Source organism: Chanodichthys erythropterus, chromosome 7 (genome assembly GCF_024489055.1).
Source record: "Chanodichthys erythropterus isolate Z2021 chromosome 7, ASM2448905v1, whole genome shotgun sequence".
NCBI lineage: Eukaryota > Metazoa > Chordata > Actinopteri > Cypriniformes > Xenocyprididae > Chanodichthys > Chanodichthys erythropterus.
In genome coordinates, this window is record NC_090227.1 from 41,952,505 (window position 1) to 41,965,004 (window position 12,500).

General features: G+C 35.3%; 1 protein-coding gene across 1 annotated transcript in view; it reads right to left on the reverse strand.

The window, feature by feature from the left end:
* The window catches only part of LOC137022971 (protogenin A), a 46,591-nt gene that overhangs the window by 3,516 nt on the left and 30,575 nt on the right, over positions 1-12,500 (reverse strand). The window contains exons 11-14 of the mRNA XM_067389452.1: positions 8,217-8,312; positions 7,028-7,214; positions 6,443-6,570; positions 6,152-6,322 (exon numbers count right to left, since the gene is read on the reverse strand). Coding sequence (XP_067245553.1) covers positions 6,152-6,322; positions 6,443-6,570; positions 7,028-7,214; positions 8,217-8,312 — 582 coding nt within the window. The remainder of the gene's footprint in view (positions 1-6,151; positions 6,323-6,442; positions 6,571-7,027; positions 7,215-8,216; positions 8,313-12,500) is intronic.

Here is a 12,500-nt window from a genome sequence, read left to right on the forward strand (position 1 = left end):
CCGAATATCTATCCATCTCTCTGAATATCCATCCATCCATCCATCCGAATATCTATCCATCCATCCATCCAAATATCTATCCATCTCTCTGAATATCCATCCATCCATCCATCCGAATATCTATCCATCTCTCCGAATATCCATCCATCCATCCATGCATCCGAATATCTATCCATCCATCCAAATATCTATCCATCTCTCTGAATATCCATCCATCCATCCATCCGAATATCCATCCATCCATCCAAATATCTATCCATCTCTCTGAATATCCATCCATCCATCCATCCGAATATCCATCCATCCATCCAAATATCTATCCATCTCTCTGAATATCCATCCATCCATCCATCCGAATATCCATCCATCCATCCAAATATCTATCCATCTCTCTGAATATCCATCCATCCATCCATCCGAATATCTATCCATCTCTCTGAATATCCATCCATCCATCCATGCATCCGAATATCTATCCATCTCTCTGAATATCCATCCATCCATCCATCCGAATATCTATCCATCCATCCATCCAAATATCTATCCATCTCTCTGAATATCCATCCATCCATCCATCCGAATATCTATCCATCTCTCTGAATATCCATCCATCCATCCATGCATCCGAATATCTATCCATCCATCCAAATATCTATCCATCTCTCTGAATATCCATCCATCCATCCATCCATCCGAATATCCATCCATCCATCCAAATATCTATCCATCTCTCTGAATATCCATCCATCCATCCATCCGAATATCCATCCATCCATCCAAATATCTATCCATCTCTCTGAATATCCATCCATCCATCCATCCGAATATCTATCCATCTCTCTGAATATCCATCCATCCATCCATGCATCCGAATATCTATCCATCCATCCAAATATCTATCCATCTCTCTGAATATCCATCCATCCATCCATCCGAATATCCATCCATCCATCCAAATATCTATCCATCTCTCTGAATATCCATCCATCCATCCATCCGAATATCCATCCATCCATCCAAATATCTATCCATCTCTCTGAATATCCATCCATCCATCCATCCATCCATCCATCCATCCATCCATCCAAATATCTATCCATCTCTCTGAATATCCATCCATCCATCCAAATATCTATCCATCTCTCTGAATATTCAACCATCCATCCATCCATCCAAATATCTATCCATCTCTCTGAATATCCATCCATCCATCCATCCATCCATCCATCCAATTATCTATCCATCTCTCTGAATATCCATCCATCCATCTATCCGAATATCCATCCATCCATCCATCCATCCATCCATCCATCCGAATATCTATCCATCTCTCTGAATATCCATCCATCCATCCATCCATCCGAATATCCATCCATCCATCCATCCAAATATCTATCCATCTCTCTGAATATCCATCCATCCATCCATCCAAATATCTATCCATCTCTCTGAATATCCATCCATCCATCCATCCATCCGGTTATCTATCCATCTCTCTGAATATCCATCCATCCATCTATCCGAATATCCATCCATCCATCCGAATATCCATCCATCCATCCAAATATCTATCCATCTCTCTGAATATCCATCCATCCGAATATCCATCCATCCATCCATCCATCCATCCATCCGAATATCCATCCATCCATCCAAATATCTATCCATCTCTCTGAATATCCATCCATCCGAATATCCATCCATCCATCCATCCATCCAAATATCTATCCATCTCTCTGAATATCCATCCATCCATCCATCCATCCATCCATCCAAATATCTATCCATCTCTCTGAATATCCATCCATCCATCCAAATATCTATCCATCTCTCTGAATATCCATCCATCCATCCATCCATCCAAATATCTATCCATCTCTCTGAATATCCATCCATCCATCCATCCATCCAATTATCTATCCATCTCTCTGAATATCCATCCATCCATCTATCCGAATATCCATCCATCCATCCATCCATCCATCCATCCATCCGAATATCTATCCATCTCTCTGAATATCCATCCATCCATCCGAATATCCATCCATCCATCCATCCAAATATCTATCCATCTCTCTGAATATCCATCCATCCATCCATCCATCCATCCAAATATCTATCCATCTCTCTGAATATCCATCCATCCATCCATCCAAATATCTATCCATCTCTCTGAATATCCATCCATCCATCCATCCATCCGGTTATCTATCCATCTCTCTGAATATCCATCCATCCATCTATCCGAATATCCATCCATCCATCCGAATATCCATCCATCCATCCAAATATCTATCCATCTCTCTGAATATCCATCCATCCGAATATCCATCCATCCATCCATCCATCCAAATATCTATCCATCTCTCTGAATATCCATCCATCCATCCATCCATCCATCCGAATATCCATCCATCCATCCGAATATCTATCCATCTCTCTGAATATCCATCCATCCGAATATCCATCCATCCATCCATCCATCCAAATATCTATCCATCTCTCTGAATATCCATCCATCCATCCATCCATCCGAATATCCATCCATCCATCCATCCATCCAAATATCTATCCATCTCTCTGAATATCCATCCATCCATCCATCCGAATACCCATCCATCCGAATATCCATCCATCCAAATATCTATCCATCTCTCTGAATATCCATCCATCCATCCATCCGAATATCCATCCATCCATCCAAATATCTATCCATCTCTCTGAATATCCATCCATCCATCCGAATATCCATCCATCCATCCAAATATCTATCCATCTCTCTGAATATCCATCCATCCATCCGAATATCCATCCATCCATCCATCCATCCATCCATCCATCCATCCATCCATCCATCCAAATATCTATCCATCTCTCTGAATATCCATCCATCCATCCATCCATCTGAATATCTATCCATCCATCTAAATATCCATCCATCCATCCGAATATCCATCCATCCATCCATCCATCTGAATATCTATCCATCCATCTGAATATCCATCCATCCATCTGAATATCTATCCATCCATCTGAATATCCATCCATCCATCCGAATATCCATCCATCCATCCATCCATTTGATTATCTATTCATCCATCCATCCATCCGAATATCTATTCATCCATCCATCATCCATCTGAATATCTATTCATCCATCCATCCATCCATAAGAATATCTATCTATTCATCCATCCATCCATCCATCCATCCATCCATCCGAATATCTATTCATCCATCCATCCATCCATCTGAATATCTATTCATCCATCCATCCATCCATAAGAATATCTATCTATTCATCCATCCATCCATCCATCCATCCATCCATCCATCCACCCATCTTTACATTAAAATCAGAAAATATTAAATTAAATATAACAAACACTACTATGATATTTAAATAATTATAAAATATAAATAAATAAATAATTCAACATTGAAAAAGTATGCAATTTTCACTCAGAAATTGCAAGTAAATTTCACACAGAAACGGCACTTAACACATTTAATTTAAACATGACATCTTGAAGTAGAAACACTGAAATTGTGTTTTCTTGTAAAACACTCCATTAAAGTGCTCATCCATTCTTTCTTTTGGAGGACAATAACTTTATTTGTGGTGCACTTTGATCTTTGAAACTTTGCACAAACGGTTCTATTACATACTGCATTGAGTACAAACACCTGGATGAGAATTATATATATCTGCATTTACAAAAGTTGTGTTTACATTAATGCTAAATATAATTTCTGAAATATGACACAGGCACGTTCTTGACAAGCTTTGTGGGATGACCCTTGAGTCTTCATGTGACTCCACAGGATCAGAGTTTTAGCACTGCAGCGGTTATTTGTGCCCGACAGATTCAGGGCGTTGAGGGTTAAAAGTCAAAGGTTTAGTGACTAGTCTCGTTCCTGCTCCAGTACCACCCAAAACAACCTGAACCAGCAGCACGTCTCTACAGCCGCAGTGTGATTTATCCTGCAGGCTGGGAATGACCTCCGGATCGGACCCTCACCCCGAGCTCCTGTTTGGATTCGCAGGGCTGAACGAGTAACTGAAAACAGATGCGATCCGTGTGGCTCGTGTGGATCCGTCCTGCTCGTAAAGAGTCATTCCAGCTTTTACAGTCTCTGTCATGGATTTAGACCTACAGTAATAAACTCTCAGCTGGTCACAAGACATCCGTTTTAGCACCTAGTGAGATGTCCTTTAATATTTATTTATATTTAATAATAGTTATTGTTAACGTTGTGTCAGCAGCAGGCGAGAACAAAGTGAGAAACAGAAGTCGTACAATTAAAGGGCCAGTTCACCCAAAAATGAAAATTCTGTCATCATTTACTCTCCCTCAACTTGTTCCAAACCTGTATGAGTTTCTTTATTCTGCTGAACACAAAATAAGATATTTTGAAGAATGTCAGTAACCAAACAGTTGATGGACCCCATTGACTTCCATACTATTTTTTTCCCATACTATGGAAGTCAATGGGGTCCATCAACAATCTTCTTTTGTGTTCAGCAGAGGAAAGAAACTATATAGCATTTAATATTAATACAAGACAAAATTTCTCTGAGTAAAGAAGTTTATGTCCTCAAATATAATTATATACCAATACTAATATTTTTTTTTATATTGAAAACAAAAGTAGAAACAATTATCACTTTTAAATTTCAAATAAATTTCACAAACAATTACAAGAAACGGCAAGTAATGGAATGAATTAAACATGACATTTTGAAATAGAAAAACTGAAACAGTATTTGCTTGTAAAACATACTCCATTAATATTTTTGTTTTATTTACAACTTTTTAACTGTGTAATACGGAAGAAGATTAGGGCCAAGCAATAATAAAAAAATAAAACCATCTCTAGATTAAAGTTGTTAAATTTCGAGGAAAAACTCGTTAAATTTAAGAGAAAAAAAGTCATTAAATTACGAGAAAAAAGTCATTAAATTATGAGAACAAATTCATAATTTAACGAATTTGTTCTAGTAATTTAACGACTTTTTTCTCATAATTTAACGACATTTGTCTTATAATTTAACAAATTTGTTCTCGTAATTTAACCACTTTTTTCGCGAAATTTAACGAGTTTTTTCTCGTAATTTAATGAGTTTATTCTCAACATTTTATCTCGACTTTTTTCTCAAAATTTAACAACTTTTTTCTCATAATTTAATGAATTTATTCTCAACATTTTATCTCGACTTTTTTCTCGAAATTTAACGACATTTTTCTCATAATTTAATGAATTTGTTTTCGTAATTTAACCACTTTTTTCTCAAAATTTAATGAGTTTTTTCTCTAAATTTAACAACTTTAATCTCGAGATGGTTTTATTTTTTTATTATTGCTTGAACCTCTTCTGTAGTGTAATTGATGATAATTATATATTTTTTTGCATTGCATTTGCATTATGCAAAATATATATATTTTTGATTTTGGGCTGAAATATGACAGACTTGGAAGATGGAAGTTCTTGACAATTATATATACAGTATGCATATGCATTGTACTTTTTATATTAATGTTTATATTTTTATTTTATTTTATATTTTATTTTTTTTATCTCTCTTTTAAATGCTAATAAATAAAATAGTCAATTTTATAGGCATTACTGTTAATTTTTTTGGGAAAAAATATTTATGGAAAGTTTTCTTAAAATAAGTTAATTTAATAAAATAATTAACAATAACTACTAATATCATTATTATAAAAAATAAAAACTTGAAAAAGTGCTGATGGAATCAGCGTTGTTTATTTATTTTAGCTCTAATTCAGGAAATCATGTCATATCTGAACTACTCAGCTCAGGATATTATAATTTGTAAAAATTAAATGATATAGTTCCAAGAGAAGACACACACACACACACACACACACGTCTGGTTTACCATCTTTGTAGGGACTCTCCATAGACATAATGGTTTTTATACTGTACAAACTGCATATTCTCTCCCGTTACACTAACCCTACCCATCACAGAAAACTGCTTATTTACATTTTCAAAAAAACTCTGTATGATTTATAAGCTTGTTTCCTCAATTTAGGTCCCCAAGATGACACAAGTCCCCATGAGTCTGTGTGCATTCAGGCTGAAGTCCCCACCGGCATCGGGATAGAAAAACATGCACACACACCTTCTCTCTGCAAGATCTGCCACTCTCCAGCCGCCCATGCTCTGCGTGATGCGTACAGGATGGTGTAGTGCGTCACGGCGATGTTGGGCTCGTCCGGAGGTTTCCATGACACCAGTGCCGTGTCTCCCTCAATCAGAGTGACTTTCAGCCCAACCGGAGCTCGAGTGGGAGCTGAACGGACAGACAAACAGACGCCTGTCAATCAAAACCTCTCTTCTTTTTACTTTTTCTCATTTAAAAAGCCTCAATATTACAAATATAATCTATTTTTATATATATTACAATGTTTACCTTCAGGTAGTGTGGTCTGGTAAACCACAGGACTCCATGGGCTGGAGAGCTGATCCACATGAAGACGAACGGCAAACTCATAATTGGTGTTCGGGTCCAAATCACTGACCATCAAACTCTGGGTCGCGCTGCAGGAACACACATGACATATGAGAAGATGACAATCACAAGTTGTGTCGCAAATGACGCATTATACACTATGCTTTTAGACTCAACCATGAATTTTATAGGGTTATTTTGTCATTCAACATCGCAGTCTTCAAGCCTTAAAGCTGTGAATGCATGGATCATCCAGATACATAAAGTGCACTTTTTCTTATTGTAAACACACTAATCACACTATTTATACTACAAAATGGCACAGAATAGTGTGTAAATGCCAATGCACTGACAGATGCTAACTGTCTGTTTGCATCTGTTGCTTGTTTTCGCTGAATGAACATGTTGAATCAGTGCTTGTGTCGGATCATGGATTGTCTGAGATGTGACGGACTGTAATCTGGTGATTGTCCGTGTTTGCCAGCGCTGTTTGAACTGATCTCAAGTGCACAAACAGTTTGTCTGTGTGGGGTCGGTCATACTCACGTCTGCAGGTACAGCACCAGCGAGGCGTTCTGCAGTCCGACAGGGTTACAGCGAACCGTGTAGTTGACCGTCTGTCCGCTGGTGAAGGCGGGTCGGGCCCAATGCAGGAACACAGAGGAGGAGGAGTTACTGTGGGCGTAAACGTGATGAGGTGGTGGAGGAGGTGGGACCAGACGATCACGGACCGCTGCAAACAAACAAACATAATATGTTTTAATTACTCTAGTCTTTTTTCACTCATTATATATATATATATATATATATATATATATATGTATATATGTATATATATATATATATATATATATATATATATATATATATATATATATATATAGCCTCTGTTCAAACGTTTGGGGTCGCTAATATTTTTAAATGTTTTAAAATTTATTTGAATTGATTTATCTGAATTTATTTGATTAAAAATACAGTAAAAATCACAAAATATTATTACAAATTAAAATAGCTGTTTTCTACATAAATATATAGTAAAATGTAATTTATTCCTGAGATCAAAGCTGAATTTTCAGCATCATTCCTCCAGTCTTCAGTGTCACATGATCCTTCAGAAATCATTCTAATATGCACAATTAAAAATACAGTAAAAATAGCGAAATATTATTGTAACATAAAATAGCTGTTTTCTATGTAAATATATAGTAAAAATGTAATATATTCCTGTGACCAAAGCTAAATTTATTTGATTAAAAATACAGTAAAAATCATGAAATATTATTACAATTTAAATAGCAGTTTTCTATGTAAATATACAGTCAAATGTAATATATTCCTGAATTTTCAGCATCATTACTCCAGTCTTCAGGGTCACATGATCCTTCAGAAATCATTCTAATATGATGATTTGCTGCTCAAGAAACATTTATGATTATAAGTTTTGCTGCTTTACATGATACTTTATCTTTGATGAAGATAAAGTTGAAAAGAACAGCATTTATTTGTAACATTATTAATATGTTTACTGATATTTTAGATTCATATATACATATACACGCACATTTACACACTAATACAGTATATGCAATATAGAAATGTGCATGTATGTATATTTAATGCGACTATGCAATGTATGTATAATCTCTTACTATATAATAAAGCTATATGAATCATAAACCTAGTAATTAGTAATGTTTGTAACAAATGGCATTAAAATGCGTGTGTCTGAACTCACAAACACATCCTGGCGTGCTGATGGTCTGGTCCGCCTGGTACCCGTCACCCTTTAAACTGTAGGCCAAGAGTTTGACATGGTACTTCTTCCTGGGGTCTGTAATAAAGAGAGACACATATTAATATCTGTTTCCACTGCATTTAAAATGGGCTAAATGGGCGTTCACACATACATCAATACAGCAGAAACATATTCAGTTTATGTGTGAATAGGACACAGGAGATGGAGCTCATGGCGGCACGTGTGTAACAGCAGATGTATGACATCAGCAACATGTCAGCTGAAGTGTGTGTGTGTTAGATAGTGGTGCCGTGTGTTTAGCGCGTGTGCATGTGTGTATAATCAGCAGCAGATGCCCTGAGCTGGAGGTGCTGGTCAGTGAGTTTGCGTTCGATCCTCAATACAAAAGACGAGTGTCCATCATCCCCCACTCGGTTCATCCATCTGCCTGCACCCCCTCCCTGACTGACCACTGACCAGCGGTCGCATCCCATTCACAGCCAGGCCAGAGGTTAAATCAAAGACCCAAAGGCCATGGGAAACACACACAGACACAGAGAGGTCAGTCACATGACCAAAACCACGACCTCAAGGACCATAAAGAAACCTCGGACTGACAGAAAAATTGACAACTGATCATAAAAGGGTACAATATTCAAATAACATGCAAGAATCACAGTAAAGCATTATTAAAAACTGCAATTAAAAAAACTAAATTACACTATTTTGCATTTATTAAACAGGATATAAAATAATTTTATATATATTAAACTCACAATGAGCCATTTCTAGCTAAGGAAATATTAGACTGTATAACTTGAGAAAAAACTATACAGGTTTTCAGGTCTATTTTATTTTATTTGTTTAAAAACTAACACAATCATAAACTTCCTGATGTAGCTTTATCAGGCTCACAGTAGGGCGTGTTAATATGAAAATTTAAAATACACAAAACTAGTATATTATTTTGATTAGATTTATGTTTATATATAGTTAATGGTTTGTGTGTGACATCATTTATTAACACTTTCTGCAGTTTCCACAATGTCCTGTAATATTCACTTTGGTCACATGGTGGCGCTACACAACACAGATTTTCAGTACTGACATGACTGAACATGATCTGAGCTTCATATCCTTAGGGATTACAACTAAAATTATACATCAGCTTTTTCAACATCAATATACGGGGTTAAGATGTACATTTACAGTAATATCGTACATATATAGTGAATATTAGCGATTCTGTAAAGTTTTACACTATTATTTAATTGTTCAGCTTTTGTGCAATTCATATGAACAGTCCTGAGGTGTCCAAAATCAATTATTAAAAGTTATTTTAGTATTATATAAAAATGATTGTAGTATTTATTAATATTTTGAAATTGCTTTCATTTTTGTATTTTCAGTTTAATTTTAGTTTAAGTTTTAGTAGGTGTGTTATGTGCCTTTGTGTGTGTGTGTGTGTGTATTTTTTATATATATATATATATATATATATATATATATATATATATATATATATAAAATATACACACACAAAAGGCACACATATATATATATATATATATATATATATATATATATATATATATATATATACACACACAATTATTTAGTTTGCTTTAATTATGTTTATTTTTTTATTATTTTTTAATTTATACACATTTCATTTATTTAGTTTTAATTATTTTTTATCATTTTAATTATTTTTTAATTTATATATATATATATATATATATATATATAAATTAAAAAATAATATATATATATATATATATATATTATATATTTTAGTTAGTTTTAATTATTATTTTTCAAATAATATATACATACATATTTATTTATTTTTAATTATTTTATAATGTTCTTTAGTTTCAGTGAAATTTCTAATTTTCATTAAAGTTTTAAGTTTTAGATTTTAACTAATATTTCTAATTTATTGTAACTTTATTTCAGTCAATGTGAACTATTTTTAACTGAGTTCCTCGATTAATGTGAGGAAAACTGAATGCATAATGATCAAACAAGAAAAATGCCGATTAGATGCGTCATATCAACTGCCTAATTACTGTTAGAGAGAAAACAATGAGCACACTGATAAACTATGATCAGATTATGGGTTAAAGGCCTAGATATGGATCTCAGACAGATGAAGCATCAGATTATTGGCAGAACGTGTCCTGAAAGCGGGTGGGACTGAAGTGTTCTGGAGAACCGGATCACTATCAGTCCAGACGGATCAATGCACACAGATGACATCACCGGGACTGAGATCTGAATCTTTAGAGTAGGCTTTAGGGGGCGGGGCCAAATACACCAGTCCTGTCGTGATTGGACGGTTAGGTAAAGAGTGTGTGTCATTGAGACCCACAACTCTGAAGACGCTCCGTGGAGCCAGTCAGGGGTCAAGGTTCACACACAGATAAAACTCCTCAGGAATCTGGAGTCAGAGGTCAGGCACACAAGCCAGGCCTCTTTCTCCAGGCCATCAACATTCAGAGAGAGATAAAGAAAGCATTTGGATGGGAGGAATGACACAGAAAAAACACTTTAAATCTTATGGAAAGCAAGATGTGCACGAGTCCACAAACAAGAGCAAGATTCAAATAAAACAAATAAAATTATTTTAAACTGTGGCATATTATACCCAACAATTATGCATACAGTGGACTACCAGTAAAACTGATAAAAATTTGGAAACAAAAGTTATTCAGACACTTTGACCCTTCTGAAACTTCTGACACAGTTTAACTCTAAGATCTTTTCATATTTTATTACCATTTTTTAAACTATAGTGAATAAACTGTATTAATGAATGAAATGTTCAAGGTGTCTGAATACATTTTGGTTTGACTGTGTGTATATAGTATAATAGAGAAACTAAGACAAGCATATCAGATTTGCTGATATGCTGTAAAAAGTTTAATCTCAATTAGGAATCTCAATTTTTGATACAATTTCCACTAAGAAATAAGCAGTCATTAAATATTTGCATGGTTTTCAACGGGACATTATGATGTCTTGAAAGATGGGAGGTAAAAAAAGCACATACTCAACAGAAACATGAGACTCCTCGAACCCCAAAACCACCATGGACAACAACATGTCTACGGCACAATAGCCTGGAGATATTAACCACACAATGAGAGAGGGGGCGCTCTGTGTCGTGACCTTTGACATGGAATCTGGCAAGTCAAATCCTGTCGAGAGGGATGAGGAGCAGCACAAATGCAGGACAAAATAAGGAGTGAATATTACAGCAAACCCTCTCTTGACATGTCATTTATATCATGAAGAGCTTCCTGGAGCTGTAAGGCCCCCAAAATCAGTAAAATCTTAGAAATAGGCAAGGCATCTTACCTTAATAAAACAAAAAAGACAATAGTTTTGGTATATTTGAACCTTACATTTTTAAAAAAATGTTAATTTGATTGATTTAGACTAGGCCACGCCCCTATGCAATACCTCTAAGTCCCACCAGGGGGCCCTGTCCACAGTTTGGAAAGCACTGTCATGAAATATATACAAAAATAAACTAGATTTTTACCATTTCTGGCAAATAGAAAGCATGAGGGCTCCCCAAAAAAATCAGAAAAAGCTTGGAAATCTGCATGGCATCTTCCCTTGCTTTAATGGGCGAAAAATATTTAAAAGTATAATCAAATATCTAAAAACAAACTAGATTCTGAAGTAACATGACTGACATTTTCCCATGCAAAACTTCTCAACGTGATGCTAGAGTAATGATCATCTTATTTATGTATTCTTCTCTATTTCTTATTTATTTTTAATGCCTTTTTTAATTAATTTTACTTTTTTGCATCTGTTTATGATAATTTTGTTTTTGAAAAAATCTTATTTATTATATATAAAGCACTTTAAATTACCATTGTGTATGAGATAATATGCTATATAAATAAACCGTTTATTGTGGATGGTTTCCAAGGCACTGCTATGGAGTTGCTAAGGTGTTGTTTTTATCGAGTTGATACGGTGTTGTCTCAGTAAACACCACTAATAACAAATCTTAACCAATCAGAGAGCTCCGCGCAGTCAAATAACGCATCGACTGAGGAAAATCAATGCAGAAAAATGCCCATCCGCAGAGGTCAGCTCTCATGGATATTATTTAGCCGAGCTAAATGAATGACCCTGTTTTAATTAAAGGTTGAGCACTAGAGGCCATAAACCTGACTCACGTCACACTAAACATCATGAACGACACATGCCGGAGGGAAAAACAAGCCAGAAACATCATGCTCGACATCTGTAACATGACGT